This window comes from Polypterus senegalus, chromosome 7 (assembly GCF_016835505.1).
Source record: "Polypterus senegalus isolate Bchr_013 chromosome 7, ASM1683550v1, whole genome shotgun sequence".
Lineage (NCBI taxonomy): Eukaryota > Metazoa > Chordata > Cladistia > Polypteriformes > Polypteridae > Polypterus > Polypterus senegalus.
In genome coordinates, this window is record NC_053160.1 from 146156771 (window position 1) to 146176904 (window position 20134).

The 20134-nt window shown below is 38.1% G+C and overlaps 1 protein-coding gene across 3 annotated transcripts in view; it reads right to left on the reverse strand.

Annotated features, from left to right (window-relative positions):
• Positions 1–20134, reverse strand: part of svep1 (sushi, von Willebrand factor type A, EGF and pentraxin domain containing 1) — a 348473-nt gene that overhangs the window by 94203 nt on the left and 234136 nt on the right. For all 3 annotated transcript variants that reach the window (XM_039759390.1, XM_039759389.1, XM_039759388.1), the window contains exons 30-33: positions 19339–19509; positions 13877–14050; positions 12011–12130; positions 1230–1406 (exon numbers count right to left, since the gene is read on the reverse strand). In XM_039759390.1, coding sequence (XP_039615324.1) covers positions 1230–1406; positions 12011–12130; positions 13877–14050; positions 19339–19509 — 642 coding nt within the window. The remainder of the gene's footprint in view (positions 1–1229; positions 1407–12010; positions 12131–13876; positions 14051–19338; positions 19510–20134) is intronic.

Sequence of the window (20134 nt, forward strand, 5' to 3'; positions counted from 1 at the left end):
CTGATTGCAATGTATGTTGCAATATGCATCCTTCTTTAACTAGCCTAGGTAATATTATATTATAACATACCAAATCTTCTGGGTGTAATCGTATATATTACTTGGTGGTGCAGTGCTGAGTTTGCAGACTTACTGCTTACACTGTTTGAATTCTGATACAGTCATTGCCAGAGTCCACACATCTCCTAACATCTGCTTGAGTTTGTCTTCATTTATAATGTTTTTTCTCCCATATCCCTAAGATGTAGATGTTAGATTATTTAGTGTTTCTAAATCGGCACTACATGCATAAATCTGAGGGTATACCATACATGACTACACAAAGTAAATGATATGGTGTTGGTTTTAACCATTCACTGAATGCAGCCAGGTTCTGAATTCCACACAACCCTAAACTATATAAAGGTTGGGAGCATGTGAATGATTTCATCACATTGCCGCACCCACCACACCATGAACCACGTGGATTCAGCACCACACTGGAACACTGTGAAGCTATTTCAGAAAATGGTTAGAAGGATATGCATTAATGTTCATACTTTAGACAAGCAGGCAGTGAAGAGAAGTACCCGGGACATTCAAAATTAAAGTACAAGGCTTTCAGTCCCATCTTAATTTTTGAACTGCCTTGTGAACAAGTCATTTAAACTGCCTGTGGCATTGCTGACACTCCATGATAGGGTAAGACGCTCAGAAATTCGCGAGAGCCTCAGAGAAGAATCGCTGCTTCTCCGGATTGAGAAAAGCCAGTTGAGCTTTATTGGGCATATTTGAAGAATAGCACCCCTAGCAGTTTTTCTTTGTGCTGCTCCAGGCATGTCCCACTGGATGTTGACCCTGTGGCAGACCTTGGACACGATTGAGGGATTACTGTATATCTATCAGCTTCCCTAGGAAGTGCTGGGAGCTGTAGTTGGGGATAGGAAAGTCTAGGCTGACCAGCTTGGAGCCTCACCAGTAAAAGCAGTTTCAAAAAATGAGATGAGATGTGTTTTACAGTTTAAAATGTATCCTGATTGTGTAATTCATCTTCTGCTAAGGCATTTTCCAAATGTACAGCATGAGACTCCTATATGTTATCACACACACGCGCTTGGGAGGGAACTTATATAAATATACTGCATACACACACATATCACACACATAATTTGATTTGTACACATATCTGAAATGAAACTCAGACATAATACTCACAGGAATCGTTGTTACATCTAGCATAAATGACATACCTTGGCAGTGTGGGGCGTGTTCACTCCATATTCCAAATTCCGAGCATGTTATGTGTGTGGAGCCTATTAAATGATAACCCTCCTTACAAGAGAAGTAAACTTTTTGACCAGCTGTAAAATCGGTGCCATTCACAAGGCCAAATTCCAGGGATCCAGGATTTGGACACTTGACAGGCTCTAAGAAAAAGAAAAACAATTTGTACACAAGTCTTTTAGGGCAAGTTCCCTTAAATTGTGCAATTATTAGTTTGCATATTTAAACACTTGAAATGGAAGCCAGAAGCAGTGCTAAACATTATAGGAGGAAGGAAAGAAGGTGAAATTAATATTTATATTTTTTATACGAAATGCTACAGTTACAATAGCAACAGTACAATAATATTCAGTAATATACACATAAAAAGACTGCATTGAAATACCTTCAGAACAGTACACTGGTGAAAATGGAAATTAAAATTGTTGTCCAATTTAAATCATATTTGGCCTGGTTTGCTGGATCTTACCATCTTGAGCATATCACATTACATGAATTATCACAAGGGATGACAAACTACCAAACTCCATGCTGTCTTTTCAGGTCAGTTTTTACATTTCCAAAATTGTACGAGCTCACTGCATTCTGACAGCCAATAATGTGCTGCCTGACAGCACTGATTCCTGTAAAGGATTTTCCAGATACGGAGAGATCAGCAGAACTTGACCCATTAATTTTTTTTCAGACCTGTCATGGTATACAAAATTGTTCTAGTTGTGTGCTTCAAAGCATCTGTACTCCTCCTTTTCTTAGACTGCATTATATGCATTATATTACTGGATGAGCGTTCACTTAGTTTTCAGCTGTTGCGCACATATGGGCCTATCTCTATGACTTAAGACAAAAATAAAATGGTTTACTTTTTGTCAGGCTGAGTCGCAGACTTTTCTGATTGAGTTGCTGGGAATCTCTGCCAGTCACATTAGCATACTGTGCTATGATCAACCCCTACTGACTAACATTATTATACCCCAGTGATGGTATTTCATTTCAACAATACTGAAAGAAATGCCTCCCTCAGAACCCAACAGCTGCTCAAGGCCATGCTGCAGTTCTCTTCCCTGACATGACTATCCATCCATCCATTATCCAACCCGCCATATCCTAACTACAGCCAATCCCAGCCAACACAGGGCACAAGGCAGGAAACAAACCCCGGGCAGGGCGCCAGCCCACCGCAGGGCGCGCACACACACACACACACACACACCAAGCACATACTAGGGACAATTTAGAATTGCCAATGCACCTAATCTGCATGTATTTGGACTGTGGGAGTTTCCTGGAGGAATCCCACGCAGACATGGGGAGAACATGCAAACTCAATACAGGGAGGACCCAGGAAGTGAACCCAGGTCTTCTAACTGCAAGGCAGCAGTACTACCACTGCACTACCGTGCCGCCCCCTGACATGACTATTTAAGAAAAAAGGTTTACCTGACCCAACCTCAACTAAGATAAATCAGTATCATCCTCTGATCTACGCCATGACTTAACCTTCCTTATAAATGTTACGCATACCAAATTTGGTAAACCTCGGATAACACCTTCATGTTCTGGTAATTTCTATTCTCACAAGTGTGTTTTAGAAACCAGAAGACACCATATTTTACATGAGCTTTGTTACTCTTCTTTACAGTGTATTAGTGAATAAAGCAGATGTCTATATATTAGATCTACCACATTTTTTTATATTGTCATGGATTGACCAGATACCATGTGATTGTCAACAGCACAAGATAGCATGTGATTGACAACAGATCATCCAACAGTATAGACAGCACTTTAATATATATGGGCATATTTTAAATGTATTCATTTGTTAATAGGGTTACAGGCTAAAAGAGGATTAGAGGATGATATTGATTTATGCTTATGAAAAATAAACCTTTGTTAAAACTGGCTCAAGTAAAAGGAAAATGCAACTTTTATTAATGATAACTTTTGCAGAGAAAACCATTGACTAGCCCCTACGAGGACTACTTAAAATGAAACACAGGAGGGAGTGCAGACTCCAACAATAACTCTTATGCATCTGAATATTCATTCATCAATGAAAAGGACAATGCATTTCAAAAGGACCTACCTTTTTAACTCCTATTTCTATTCTGCTCTGTTTTTAAATAGTAAAAGCAATTTAATGAAGAAGACAGAGAAGGGACAGACAAAAGCAACAAGATCAAGAGACAGAGGGAGCAACAATTATGGAGGTGATTATTTTGCTAACTAGTGTGGTTACAAGCAACCCATACTTATCTCTGTGTTGGAAAAAAATGAATGGTTTCATTGGTTTCTTTTTTTCCTTACATGTGAACCAGGCAGGTGGGATGGTTTTATGAATGCTTTTAACTCCACATCACAATAATCACAATAAACACAGCCAATGGAATTATGTCTAATATTGCTGGTAGATCTACACTGGAGAAGGTGTTGAGCCAAACGCTACTCATTAGGAAGTACTGAAGGTATCCGTGGCTCACCCAAAGCTCACTTCCAAGGCAAAGAACAAAACTTGCTAATGTGCTACAAAACAAGTGATTCTTGTTGGTATTTAAAGGAAATGCCTTTTGCCTTTGCTGGCAACTAAAATTAACAATGTGGACTTTCGAACATGCCATGTTTTAGACATCAAGCTTCCCTTATTAGATTCTTGAGGATCAACGGTATATTGATGATAAAAAGCCTACAGTGTACAAGCTAAGATTTTCCAAACCCGGAAACTTATAGGAACGTGGCTTCAACATTGGCCCATCCCAGTGGAAAAGAATCGAAAAGGTGGTATTCATTAATCGGTTTTGCAGGTTTCTCTCATCTTCTATCTATAGCCTGGTCCAACAGTAGTATTTTGCTACGTTGGAAAAAAACAGGCCAGGCTTGCATCTCAGTAGTTGTGACCAGGGTAAGAAAGGCCAGGGGCAGTAAATGTTCTCTAGAGATAAGAAAGTGAAAATCACAAACTTCTGAAGTATTGGAGCTCCTGAGAAAAGTGGAAAAACAGAGAAGTTGCTTTACCAGAATTAGCACCTATAATGTTAGGTCAACATGGAACCCAGCCACAGGGGATGCACAATCCAGTGCGTTTCTTCATGCAGTCCCAAGTCCGGATAAATGGGGAGGGTTACTTCAGGAAAGGCATCTGGTGTAAAATTTTGCCAGATCAATATGCAGATAACAATACAAATTTCTATACCGGATCGGTCGAGGCCCTGTTTAACAATGGTCACCACCAGTACTGTTAACCAACAGGGTGCTGGCAGAAGCTGGCCGAAGAAGGAGAAGAAGAAGTGGGAGACGTGTCTGGAAGCAGGTGGAGAGGAAGAAGGTAAAGAGAGTGGAACTGAGGGCAGGGACTTTAGGAAAAGAGGTAAACCTAAGAGAAGGTTTATGGATATTGTGAGAGAGGACATGCAGGTGATGGAAGTAACAGAGCAAGATGCAGAGGACAGGGAGATATGGAACAAGATGATCCACTGTGGTAACTCCTAATGGAAGCAGCCAAAAGAAGAAGAATGTTAGGTAAACATAGGGTGATGGGAGAACTTAAGTATCTGAGGCTTAAGGAAACATACACACCCACCCAAATATAAGACTAAATGTCCTGATGAGCATTCTGCCAAGTATTGCTTGATAATTCAGATTAAAACTACCATTGTCATGACCCAGATGTTAGAACATGACTGACGAATCAAAGTATAAATCATAACTTCACTTGTGTCTTTGGGGATGTCTGTACAACACTGAATACTTTCTAGCTTTGAAAGGAAGTGATACCACCCTTATCACCAGGATTGATTTACCTGAATTACATAGTATAATCTCTCAACTGAAACCCTCCACCTGCGTCCTTGATCCAATACCAACCAGGTTTTTCAAAGAAATATCAGGCGTTCTAATTGACAATATTCTGGACATAGTAAATTCATCATTAGATACGGGGGTCTTTCCAGACTGTCTTAAGACTGCTGTAGTTAAACCCCTTCTTAAGAAACATAATCTTGACCCCTCTGCCTTTGAAAATTTTAGACCCATTTCTAACCTACCCTTCTTAAGTAAAATTCTAGAGAAGGCAGTCATTATGCAGTTAAATGACCACCTAAATAAACATGCTATTCTTGATACTTTTCAGTCAGGCTTCAGAACAAATCACAGTACAGAAACTGCACTCGTTAAAGTAGTAAATGATTTGCGAGTGAATGCCGACAGAGGTCAATTTTTTTGTTCTCATCCTCTTAGATCTGAGTGCTGCATTTGACACCATTGATCATAATATTCTTAGAAATCGCCTTAGTCAATGGGTGGGCCTCTCTGGCAGTGTCTTAAATTGGTTTGAATCCTACCTGGCAGGAGAAAATTCTTTGTGAGTTGTGGTAATCAAATCTCAAAGACACATGATATCCGATATGGTGTTCCACAAGGCTCTATCCTGGGTCCGCTGTTATTCTCAATCTATATGCTTCCGTTAGGTCAGATTATCTCAGGTTACAATGTGAGCTACCACAGCTATGCTGATGACACACAGCTGTACTTATCAATAGCACCTGATGACTCCGACTCTTTCGATACACTAACACAATGTCTTACTGGTATTTCTGAATGGATGAATAGTAATTTTCTCAAACTAAATAAAGAGAAAACTGAAAGTTTGGTAATTGGCAATAATGGATTCAGCGAGGTTATCAGAAATAAACTTAATGCACTAGGATTGAAAGTTAAGATGGAAGTAAAAAATTTAGGGGTAACCGTTGACTGTAACCTGAATTTTAAATCGCATATTCATCAGACCACTAGGACAGCATTTTTCACTTAAGAAACATAGCTAAAGTTAGACCTCTTATATCATTGAAAGATGCTGAGAAATTAATTCACGCTTTTGTTTTCAGTAGACTAGATTACTGTAACGCACTCCTCTCAGGACTACCCAAAAAAGACATAAATCATTTGCAACGAGTGCAGAATGCAGCTGCTAGAATCCTAACTGGGAAAAGAAAATCCGAACACATTTCTCCAGTTTTGATGTCACTACACTGGTTGCCTGTGTCATTCAGGATTGACTTTAAAATACTGCTTATGGTTTATAAAGCCTTAAATAATCTCGCCATCTTATATATCGGAATGCCTGACACGTTATATTCCAAATTGTAACCTTAGATCCTCAAATGAGTGTCTCCTTATAATTCCAAAAGCTAAACTTAAAAGAAGTGGTGAGGCGGCCTTCTGCTGTTATGCACCCAAAATCTGGAATAGCCTGCCAATAGGAATTCGCCAGGCAAATACAGTAGAGCACTTTAAAACACTGCTGAAAACACATTACTTTAACATGGCCTTTTTATAACTTCACTTTAACTTAATACTGATACTCTGTATGTTCAATTCTTCATAATAACTATTCATGGTGGCTCAAAAATCCATACTGACCCCTACTCTCTCTTCTGTTTCTTTTACCGGTTTCTTTGTGGTGGTGGCCTGCGCCACCACCACCTACTCAAAGCATCATGATGCACCAACATTGATGGACTGAAAGCCAGAAGTCTACGTGACCATCATCATCAAATCCTTCTGTGAGAACCCTAAATACAAAGAGGACTGTTTGATTTATGTTAGGTAGAATGCCCAGAGGGGACTGGGCGGTCTCTTGGTCTGGAACCCCTACAGATTTTATTTTTTCTCCAGCCTTTGGAGTTTTTTTTTGTTTTTCTGTCCACCCTGGCCATCGGACCTTACTCTTATTCTATGTTAATAATGTTGACTTATGTTTATCTTTTATTGTGTCTTCTATTTCTCTATTCATTTTGTAAAGCACTTTGAGCTACATTTTTTTGTATGAATATGTGCTATATAAATAAATGTTGATTGATTGATTGATTGATTGATTATCAAAATCAAACTCTAAATTATTTGGCTGTAACTGTCTAAAAAAATTAACAGTAAATTAAGCAGATCTGTGTTTCTGATACTAAAGTGTACATCTTCCAATACCCAGTGGTTTCCACAACAAACAGAGTTCTCCAGTTTTGGAGGAAGGAAAACACCACCTTTGGATGCTACCTAAACTGCTGTTTAAAACGGAATAGTGGAATGATGACTTGCTTTGACTTGATGACTTTAAAATTCCAGGAATCTGGCTTCAAGTTCAAGTTCACAAAGCCCTGACTTTAGTGTAGAAAAGCTTTGCTATATCAAGTAATATGTTACTCTAAAAACTGAGTCATGCAGCTGCTTGTGCCCTGAGGGCATCAGAGAGTGTTGCTTCATCTGGACAGCCATTTCAAAGTTCATTAAACAGAGGACAAACCATTTTTAAGTTATCTTCAAATGAGGAACCAAGTAAGAAATAAAAATATATTCTGACATTTGTGTTGAATGTCAAATTGACGAACATTCCAAGGTGCCAACAAGCATTTGTTCTGACACATAATCTACTCAAGGACTCTTGATAAATTACTATGCAGCTATAAATATATACTAGTTATAGTAGATGATGCAGCCCAAAATATGAAAACAGTACTGCTCCTAACAGAAAATACCAAAGCCAGAATATGTGACAGATATGTCTGGATACTGTATATACAGAGCTCTGGGCCTGCACACACCTATAAATATCTGGGAGTGCAGCTGGATGACAAATTGGACTGGACTGCCAATACTGATGCTCTATGTAAGAAAGCTCAGAGCAGACTATACTTTCTGAGAAGGTTGGCACCCTTCAACATCTGCAGTAAGATGCTGCAGATGTTCTACCAGACGGTTATGGCGAGTGCCCTCTTCTACGCGGTGGTGTGCTGGGGTGGCAGCATAAAGATGAAAGACGCCTTACGCCTGGACAAACTTGTTAAGAAGGCAGGCTCCATTGTAGGATTAAAGTTGGACAGTTTAACATCTGTGGCAGAGCGACGGGCACTAAGCAAACTCCTGTCAATCATGAAGAATCCACTGCATCCACTTAACAGGATCATCTCCAGGCAGAGGAGTAGCTTCAGTGACAGACTTTTGTCACTGTCCTGTTCCACTGACAGACTAAAGAGATCGTTCCTCCCCCACACTATGCGACTCTTCAATTCCACCCGGGGGAGTAAATGCGAACATTAATTTTATTTTAATTCTTTTCATTTTTATTACTATTTAATTTAATAATGTTTCTTTGTATCAGTATACTGCTGCTGGATTATGTGAATTTCCCCTTGGGATTAATAAAGTATCTATCTATCTATCTATCTATCTATCAATGAGGACAGCTAAGCAAAAATATGGCACATTCTGCTTTAGATCTTTGTAGAGTCACCTTTTGAATGCATGGATGCCTTGAATTCCAGTTAAATTAGATTATAATTGAGTGTAGTTTCTAAAAGAATGCTTTGCTAATGTACAGGGTGGTCCAGACCAAATTATGCAGATCCAGATCATCTGGATGACTTTGATTTATGCGGGGCGCAAGGACAATTCTTCATGTTGTCAGTTTGCACACTCGATGGTCCGGGATTTTTCAGGTGATTTTCTGTAATAAACTTAATAAGTTATCGCGTAATGAACATTGCATAATTAGATCTGGATCACCCTATATATATGGGGATGCTCTGAAATACATATAGAACCTTAGGGAGGATGTTCATCTTAACAGTATTGATTCTCCTTGCTAAGGTGAGCGTAGACCATCTGTTAATGTCTTGTTTGATTATTACAAAAATAGTGTTGAAAAAAATCTTTATATTTACTTGTGTTGTTCATCCTTAGATATTTAAAGTGTTTTGACAGAATGAATGGATAGAAATCCAGTGTAGTATGGTGTGCTAGAGAGTTCACTGGAAAAAGCACACTTTTATTCAAATTAACTTTGAGTCCAGATGTCTTTTGAAATTCTGCTAATGTGTTATGGCCTAATGGTAAGAAGATATTTATGTGTCTGATATATAAAGTACCAAATTATCTGTTTATAGTGATATTTTCTTCTTGAGTCGTTTTCTGGCAATCCCTTTTATCTGAGACATATTTGAAAAATGAATAACCAGTGGCTCAATGGCTATTGGGAAAAGAAACAGTGATAGAGGCTCTCTTACTGAGTACCACATTATAGTTTGAAGAAGTCAGAGTTTGTGTTGATAAAAGAAACTGAGGCTTCAAGACTGCGATTTTATTTATGCGGAAATACTGTATTTGTTCCAAACTTGAGTTGGTGCAATGTAGTGAATAGACTGTCCTAATTCAATTCTATCAAAGGATTTTCTTGCACCCAAAGATAATCCGATTTCTGGTGAGTTAGATTTTGTGGGTGAGCATATAACATGATACTCCAGTTTTGACATGAGTGTGTAGGGCATAATGATTGGAGCTCCAAGATAAGAGGAGTGTGATCAAAGATAACAATAGCATTGTGCTTACAAGATTTTATTGTGAGCAGTAAATTATTATCGATGAGAAATAGTAAATTCTCAAGTAACTATGAAGTACTGGTGAGAAGTAGGAATATTTTCTTGAATTTGGATATGAGAAACTCCATGGACCCAATAAATTATGACCCATTACTAACTGTGTGTCTTCATGGTTTTAGAGGTTATTGTCACTGTACCTGAAGATCTATCCAGGTCTGGATATAAAATGTAATTAAAAACTCTAAACCATTATAATTTTATGAGTGCTCATACTGGGGACAGATTCAAATATGTTTTTGATAAAATCACTATCATTAACATTAGGTGTATATATATTTGTCAAAATTAATTTAGAATTGAATACATTACCCTTCAGGGTTGGATACTATTTCTAATGTTACAAATGGGATTACCTTTTGTATACAAATTTACACCTCTGGTTTTCTTTTTAGAGCAAGAATGAAAAATCTGGCCAATCAAGTCTCTTTGCAGTTGAAACTGCTCCTTACTTTTTGAGTCTCCTGTAAAAATACTATCTTAGCCTTTAAGTTTTTGAGGTATGAAAATATTTTTTTCTCTTTAGATTATGACATTCCAGTTAACAAGATTCAATGGTTGGTCAGAGAAATACTGCTTCTGAACATCTGGCAGGGCCCACTTAAAAGAAAACAAAGAAAACAATGTATAACCTTATTTCTCAAATTATTTATACTGAGTATGTTCAAGAAATGTACATATCAAGTCTATATGGCAAAACACACTGACATTTAAATAAAAGGTGAACAACTAAGGGTTATTGAAGAAAGCCATAATCCCTGGTCCAACCACATTTTGTCAGTGCATACACCGAGTTGAACGATTTTACAAGATTACTATGTTTCTCAGTTACATGCCTGCTCTACAGCAAGGATTAATTAACTTTTGAGAAAATAGGTGATGCCAGTTTTATAATCAAGATTGATGAAACCAAAGATTTTTGGCAAATACATGTAATGATATGTAATCTAAACTAAATATAGTACCCTCTCTGTAGTATTTTGTCATAGGAAATTTTTTAACATCTGTGTATAGCAAGCCTACTATTCCACATATCCAAATGGTATTATTGTCGTTCTGGACAAAGCTAAAGAACAAATATACCACCTAGTGGATATTTTAAATACTATAAGTTAAAGCATTCTGGCTGGCACATTTATCTTAAAAGGTGACATAATGGAAACAAAATACCATGTGTATGTCATAGGAATGGACAATTCCGTGTTTAAAGTAGAAAGTGTCATAGACTGGCCCAAGCTTACTAATATAAGACAGTTACAGATTGTACTTGGTCTTGTAAGTTATTATTAAAGGTTCAAAAGATAAGTTAGAGAACTTGCCCTGTGATAGATTGTATAAAGAAGAGGGCACCTAACCATGTTCTTGGATGTTTGAGAATACCCTTACCTTTAAAAACATAAATGAAGCCCCGATATGGCTGCATTGTTGGTAACATCTGATTTCATTTTTACTGGTGGATGCCTGAGACATGACTTGGAGTAGTGTTGTCACAGAATACTTCAGCTGAAAACCATCAGTAAACCATTATGGAATACAAAACTGTTATGGTGAATAGGCTCATCACTCATCTATTAATACTACCTACTAAGGCAAAACTTTCCACTGCTCACTGACCATGTCCCTTTGCATTAGAAATCTAGTGCCAGATGGACGTGGTGTTTTTTTTTTTTTATATCATCAGCACTAACATGTCAAAATACTTTAACAAAATGTCTTGTGGCATGTCAAAGCCCAGTGTCTTGCTAAATTCCACAGACTTAGAGGGCCTAATTTAAATTGGCAAATAACTTCACATGGTGATGAGGGAGGAAATCTCACATTGACCTGACAAAACACGTGCCAAATCCACCACCCAGTGACTATATGCAGCATATGGACCCCATGAGGAAGCAGCACTGCCAGTGCCACCCGTTTCACTGTTATTTTATACATAATTCCTATAATAATAATTAGTGAATGTACCATTAATACAGTGTTTTGTTGTTAATTGTGTTTTTTTTTTGTTTTTTTTTTTAATTTTTATTTATTAATTTTATTACAATCAATACATAGCAATCAAGTTTTTTTAATTGTGTTTTTCAAGGTAGCCCATAGGTGGGTGTAGGTGTCCACTTGTTCTCGTTTGTATAAAATTTACCGTATTTTTATCCCCATGTACAGTACTGAAAACAGAAAAATGTAATTTATGCATTCAAATTGGTTTAATAAAAGTAATATATAAAAATAAACAGGCACATAATATGTAATAATATAATTGCCCCAAATGATAAGAATATATGACTTTCCTATTTTCACCTAACCTAGGGTAATTACAAATTGTTTCTTACCTGTACAGTTTTTACCATCTCCAGTGTAGGGATGCCTGCAGGTACAAGTATAAGACCCATAAGTGTTGTGACACTCGGAGTTCTTGTCACAATCTGATCCCACCGCACATTCATCTACATCTAGAGGAACGAATCATTATACATATTTTAGTAATGCTTAATAGTGCAGAAATCCATAGGTGCAATAGTTCAGGATAATATGAGCCTCAACTGAACACATTCATTCATTTGCACATAAAGGAAAATAAATAAATTGTTAAAATTATTTTATGACTATCCATTAGTATTTTAACCAGTTTCTTCCCATTAGAGAATTTCAAAACAGGCTAAGCCTGTCTCAGGCAGGAAGCAGCCATGGATGGGACACTGACTTATCGCTGAGCACACTTAGGCACACACCCCACAGGATTGGGTTAATTTAGTGTCATTAATCAACGGACTTTGAGTTGTATAAGAAAAAAAGGTACCTGGAGAAAAGCTCACAAAGACACTGGAAAAATAGGAAAACTCCTCACAGGCTCCAACACAAGTAAAACATGTGATTTACTCCAATAAGTCAACAGAACTCGCAATTACAACAACAACAACAACATTTATTTATATAGCAAATTTTCATACAAAAAGTAGCTCAAAGTGCTTTACATAATGAAGAATAGAAAAATAAAAGACACAGTAAGAAAATAAAATAAGTCAACATTAATTAACATAGAATAAGATTAAGGTCCAATGGCCAGGGTGGACAGAAAAAACAAAAAAACTCCAGACGGCTGGAGAAAAAATAAAATCTGTAGGGATTCCAGACCATGAGACCGCCCAGTCCCCTCTTAAAATGTCAAGTCCACAAATAAGTAGCATGGTTTCTAAAGTGATTATTATTTTTGTTGTAGCAGTCTGCTTGAATGATGTTCTGAGATGGTAGACAAACAAGGGGTTTATTTTAGTTTATGCTGTATAAGGTGGTGGAGACTAGAAAACTTTTGAGATTGAAGCAATTTAAATTGCAGTATATGTACATTTTTTTGGATTTGTCATGATATAACAACGCTATTTTGCAGGTCAAGTATTTACTTGCCATTATAGATATAGATATCTAATTAATGAGCTAAAAAAACATATATTGCAGACTCATGTACTGTACTTTCTTTAGAATACCACAAACTACTCTGCATTTATCAAACCTTTTGCCCAAGGCAGGAAACAGAAATGAACAGAAACCAAGACTGCGTGTTAAATATACTTTGTGTAAGCATTTTGCTTAGAGAACATCTTCAATGCTTCAAAACGGTAAACAATACCACCCTGAGCAGAGAGGGGGGCACTCTCACTAATACCATCTCCTTAGTTCAGACGTTCATCAGCTGGACAACAAATGACTCTGCTTCTGCTTGCACCGTGAAGCCCCGACTCTTTTGGTTCAGCACTGCAAAAACATCGAAGCCAACAGGAGCAGGTGTTCAATTAAGGACCATTATCTAAGGTGGAAGGATCGATCCCTCACCTTTTTAATTTGACTGGCTAGATGTGAATTATTTTGCATCTTTTGCTCTTTTTTTCTCTAAACTGTCATTAAACAGGGTTACCGGCTGGTATCCCAACACTTTATACGTTCCCTGTATTAATTTTTAGATTTATATAATACACAAATACATATTGATATGCTCAGTTTACCATTTACCATAAGGTAACTTGGACATGTTTAGGGTGTAAGAAGAAGCTGGACTCCATAGAAAACCATATAAGAGCAAAAGAACAACATGCATACTCTACACTCTCAATTCAAACCCTTAGAGCTGTGAGGCAGCAGTGTTACCTATTGCATCCTGTGAAGAAATGAAATAATTTGAGTGGGTAATTTAAGAACATTACCAAGGCAGGAGGGTGTATTACTGTTCCAGATTCCATTGTCACCACAGACTGCTCTGGAGTCTCCCAAAAGGTAAAATCCCCTGTTACACTGGTAGGTAACCATGCTGCCTGTGTGGAAGCCTTCTGCTTTGTAAGAGCCATTTTTCAAGGAAGGTGGTGGACCACAGTTAACTCCTAGAAAACACAAAAGAAATGTGTATTAGTGTAGGGTTTTGTCACACGTGTGCTTGGGGGTCACCTTAATGGCTCAGCTAAAGTAAGCAATACTATACTGGGATGAGAGGTGGGCACTAACACTTAAAATTTCTTCTCTTTTGCCCCCAGCTCTGAGAGGCTGTCCAATGAGGGCCACTTAGCCCCACCCACAACTTCCTGTGCAAACCCCACCTTTCTGGTCCTGGCGTTACAAAGCAGGATGACTCACTAGAAGGAGGTGTCATTTTGAACCTTGCCACAGACAGAGACGGGGCTCCTGTTTGTATTGATTCCAAGCTCACACAGAGCACTGTGTTGGGTTACCATGTCATCAAGCACTTGATATTTCCTCTTTGTTCAGTTAAACAAGGGTTTCAACCAGTTGGTAGCCCAACATTCTTTTCAATGATTCTCATGGTCTGTTGCTCGGTTATGTTTTCTGAGTTCAGTCTCCTCTGCCAGATATTTTACCATTTATAAAGCACTTCTTAGCTAAAAACAGAATGATATATTTCAACAGCTCCCAGGCTGAAGCGCCAACCATAGCACTGCTGTCCTGGCTGTTTATAAGCCACATTTTTAACAAGTGCAATTCAACTTAAATTAAACACTGGAAATGCAATCAAAAGTCCAATGTTAACTCTGTTTGAACTATTGTTTGCATTTACTTTTATACTTGGTTAGTTAGTTTATTCACTGCAGTGGGTATGCTGCATATCTAGTGGACCATTAAATTGTGCTTTTGATGACTGGAAAATGATGAGCTTTTATGGAGAGAAACCAAAAGGATAGTCTTTTCTCAAGCAGGAGTCTAAGTGTGTATAAATCAAAAGCACTGATCTTCAAATCCAGAATGATACCTGAAGTCAAAATCCCTGTTTAGTGCTAGTTTTTTGTTTAATATTATTTTTTTTTCTCCAAAGCAAACATCACACAAACCACAGAGTGCATTTTCATCTTTTACAGGCTAAGTGTGATAGCATCACAGGTCACAATCCACATGACTAGCAACAAACCATATGGCGAGACCAATGAAACCAACTAACAAAACAATGGTGCCCATAGAAACACAGCTACCAAAATGGTGATGCAATGTCACATAGACAACAACATAAAAGATATGAATTAAACATTCTATACTGCCACGTTTACAAATGAGACAAAACAGATTAGGACAATGGCAAATGCATTGCTTTGAAGAAATCTGTTTGTGAAAGTGTTCACCTTTTCTCTAACTATTTGGACAAAGATCTAACAAATACTGTACTGTATAAGTGGTAAAGATTACAGTGTAAAGCTAGATAAACACATGGTCAAAACTTAGGCAAAATTCTTCATCTAGAGTCTTCTTCTTCTTGCTCCTCTTCATCCTTTCCCACTTCTATGTGGGGCTCAAGTGCTCGTTCAACCTTTTCCATACAGCTCAGTCCTGCACCACCTTCCCCGTCAAACTCTTTTCCTATAAATCTGTCTCCTCTGCTGTTCCTCCCCATCACTCTTTTGCCTGCATATTCATTGTCTCTCCTCATCACATGTCCATGCCACTTCAACCTACTTTCCTGTGCTTTCTCAGATATTTCTTCCACTTATGTTGTGCCTCTGATGGCCTAATGTCTTATTCTGTCCTCTTTTATAACTCTACACATCCCTCTCACCATTCTCATTTCTGCCATATCCAACTTCTTCTCCTGCGCTCCACACATTATTGCTGGTCTTGTCACCTTACCTTTAACGTGCACCTTAATTCTTCAATTGCACAATACTCCTGATAAATTCTTCCAGTTGTTCCTTCCACACTGCACTGTGTGGGCTATCTCTACATCCAATTCAGCCATCTTGGGCTACCACTCATCCTAGATATTTAAACATATCCACTCTTTTCGATAGGTCTCCCTGCAGGATAACTTCTGAATCCTGATCATAACCTCAAGTATTCTGTCTTCTTATAATTTTCTTCAAACCTCTGTCTTCCAAAACCATTCTCCATTCTTCCAGCTTCCTCCTCTCTGGTGCTACACAACACAATGTCATCAGAAAAAAGCATGCGCCATGGGGAATGATCTTTTATCTTGCGTCAATACATTGATAACCAAATCAAGGACATAAGGGCTTAAAAAAGATCCCTGGTGCAGATCTACTCTAACTGGGATCCTGTCTGCTTCTAATTCAAGTCCTCACTCCCTCATATGTATATTTCCTGGACAATCCCTTCTCTTTCATGCACCTTCAGACGTTGCACTCTTATCATAATCCTTTTCCAAGCCAATAAACACCTTATTTAAGCCTTCCTGCTTTCTATGACGCTGCTCTATAAATGTTGTACATTCAGAGTAAAAAGAGGCAAAACAAACGTGAAGTTTCTAAGTTGTAATACTAAAGTTGTAAATTATTTTGAGTGTTACACTATTCACTAGAATTTTGTTTAGCTTTGGATTTTTAAAAAGATGGCCACTTTCACATCCCATACCAATGCACATTTCACATGTTGCCCAGAAACGATGGCCATACCCCATAGAATTGTAATGGCAAGAGAAAGTGACAGGTGGGCGATTTCTTGCAAGTGCAATATAAATAGAATAATCGTAAAATGTGCATTTTAACAAATGCTAAACAGAATTTTAAAAAATCATCTGAACATACTGCTAAATATTTAAAGACTGACAAGGTGAAACTGCAGTTTACCAGATTGGTTTGCAACATTTTGCATTGGAACAGCCTGAAATATTAGTGTAAGATTATCTTGACCTGAACTCAGTGTGCTCTTAAATGTTTTCATTAACAGCAACCATCTACCACACGTTATTGCTCCCAAAACCAAAAAAGAAGGTTCAGAATTTACAAGGCAATATTTTTCATATAAATTTAACATCATTTTTAAATCACACACCTCTTTAAATTATTAATTTAGTTTTTCATCTTTACTCTCATTTTGTTGTTTGGGTTGTATCTTAAGACCTTGTCACATTGTGAGTTTGGATACAGTCGGTGGTACCCACCCATGAAGCTAGCCGCATAATGTGATGTGCCTTGTGATTCAGACCATCTAGTCTGTGACTTGCTCCCATTAAATCAAACAGGTTTGGTTTTGTGATGCGGGCTCTGCATCGGTCTGTCGAGGTGAAAAATGAGCTAAGCCGTAAGGCAAAGCTCACAATTTACCAGTCGATCTACATTCCTACCCTCACCTATGGTCATGAGCAGTGGGTAGTGACCGGAAGAACAAGATCGCGAATACAAGAGGCTGAAATGAGTTTCCTCCGCAGGGTGTCTGGGCTTTCCCTTAAAGATAGGGTGAGAAGCTCAGTCATCCAGGAGGGGCTTAGAGTAGAGCCGCTGCTCCTCTGCATCAAGAGGAGTCAGATGAGGTGGCTCGGGCATCTGATCAGGATGTCTTCTGGACGCGTCCCTGGTGAGGTGTTCCGGGCACATCCAACCAGGAGGAGGCCCCGGGGAAGACCCAGGACACGCTGGAGGGACTATCTCTCGGCTGGCCTGGGAACGCCTCTGGATTCCCCCGGAACAGCTAGAAAAAGTTGCCGGGGAGAAGGAAGTCTGGGTATCTCTGCTCAAGCTGCTGCCCCCGCGACCCGATCTTGGATAAGCGGAAGAGGATGGATGGATGGATGGATTGATTTTGTTCTTGGTTGTAATGGCGAGCTCTGTTTGCATAAGAGTTGACAACCAATAAATGCTTGTTCAGCAGTACAAATACATATAATGCAGCAATGAGGAAAAAGGAACATGGATCTCGTGGACCTCACAAACAGAAGAGAAACTTGTCTTATGTTTTACTTTACATGACAAAATGGAAAAGAGAAGAGAGGGCAGAGATTGGAGCTGACCTCTCAGTACCTGTTATAGCACCACTTCCATCAGCATGCTATTGGCTATCAGAAAAAGGGGCGAGCATGGAGCATGATAATCCTGCAAGGCAAGCACTGTCTTTATATGTGGCATACCCAATACATTTCAGTCATTTAATCTGATATGGTCTGGCAACAAGATCAGCAACTGCAGTCCTCAAGTCTAACATACCCAACAATTAGAAGTCACATCATGTGTCACTGGCTTCAGGAATCAGTCAGTCAGTCAGTCAGTCATTCTCCAACCTGCTATATCTTAACATAGGATCTGCTGGAGCCAATCCCAGCCAACACAGGGTGCAAGGCAGGAACAAATCCCGGGCAGGGTGCCAACCCACCGCAGGACACACACACACACACCCACACGCGAAGCACACGCTAGGGACAACTTAGGATTGCCAATGCACCTAACCTGCAGACACGGGGAGAACATGAAAAACTCCATGCAGGGAGGACCCAGGAAGCAAACCTAGGTCTCCTAACTGCGAGGCAGCAGTGCAACCACTGCGCCACCGTGCTGCCCCTTCAGGAATCATTTTATTCAAAATTTATTAGAAGCCATTCCTATTGGAGAGTATGGTCAGTTTGATAGTATGATTATATATTGTCAGGCCATCATCTCCTATTTTCATGTCTTCATTTAAAGCATTGCTTCAACCTTGGGCAGGGTGTGAACATTATTTACTTTTTGGGATATATTTATTTAGACAAATTTTTTAACTGTTATTACAGAGTTGTTTATTGTCATTGTCACTGTTGCCTTAAAGCTTTAAGAAAGAGTTCATGTGTAGTTTACATATGTTCCTCATGTTTGCGTGTGTTTTTCTAGGAATGCTCTCTTTTTCCTTTTCTGTTACAAAGAATTACAGGTTAGGAATACTAACCTGATACAGGCTTTAGCTGTGCTTCATTCAGAATTACAGTTGGGAAAATGAAAAAATTAATATACATTACAGTAATGCTGTGTAGCTATTTTACTTTTTTTTAACAGATATGTTTACTGATTATTTGGTTTTTTTCACTACTTTTCAATAATTATAGTATTTAATAAATTTAAATATTAGTTTTCTGTGTTTGTATGTGCTTTTAATATTGATTTTTAGTGCATTATCTGAACTCTTACACTGACCTGTCCTATCCTCCTTAATTACCAGTGCTTCACTAACCTGCACTTATATTCAAATACTTTTCACTTAAAGTATTTACATTCATGGCACTACTACAACAAAACATAAACATTTTTGTTATGTACTGTATATACATTTTTAATGAAATAGCAATTCAACTCCCAGCCCAAATTTTACTTTTTCTTAAAGCATATTTTTCACATAAATGTAATTGTTTTTGATCCATGAATTGTAAAACTACACACCAAAGCCCACCATCATTTCTCACATCCCTTACGTTCACAAGTTGGGAGAGGATGGTTCCATTGTCCCAGGTTAAGACACTGTTGTGTTTCATTTCCATGCAAGTAATAACCAGGATTGCAGGAGAGCTTCACTTGGGACCCCGGTGCCACACTTCTACTTGATGTTTGCAAATGAGGGATCAGAGTTTGTAAATCAGGACAATCTGTGAAAAAATACATTAACCACATTATGGGCTCAGTTGCTTCAATGGCATGAAAGTAAAGCTTCATTTCATATTTGTACTTCATAATGCAATTAATGGATCTACTAATACGAATGTATTTGTAAAAATATTACTAATGACTTGGACCTTACAAAGTAGGAGCATTTCATTCAAGTTGTGGATTTTATGTGAATGCTAAGGATCTCTGGTAAATGTTTAATGGATGACAGATGACATGCTACATTAAAATAATATTAAGCATATCATACAAGAGAAGAAGCTTAAATGTTAATGTTTTGGTTTGCAATTAGAATTAGAATAAAATTAAAAAGATTGTCTAAGAAAGTCTTCTGGACTAGAAATCTTTGAAAACACAGCAATATAGCAGAAGGATTTTATACATTCACCTATTTGAACAGTTTTAAAGTATATCAATATTTGATCTTGTGTTTTGATAATAATCTGTTTCAGAACTTACTTTTAGCTTATGTAACTTTTATAGCAAACAGAACAATGGCAGATCAAATAGCACTGCTGTCTCACAGCCAGCATGATCTCTCTGCATTAAGGATAGGTGGGGCATAAGTATAATAAGTAGAAATAAGTGGTAAACTCACCTCGATAA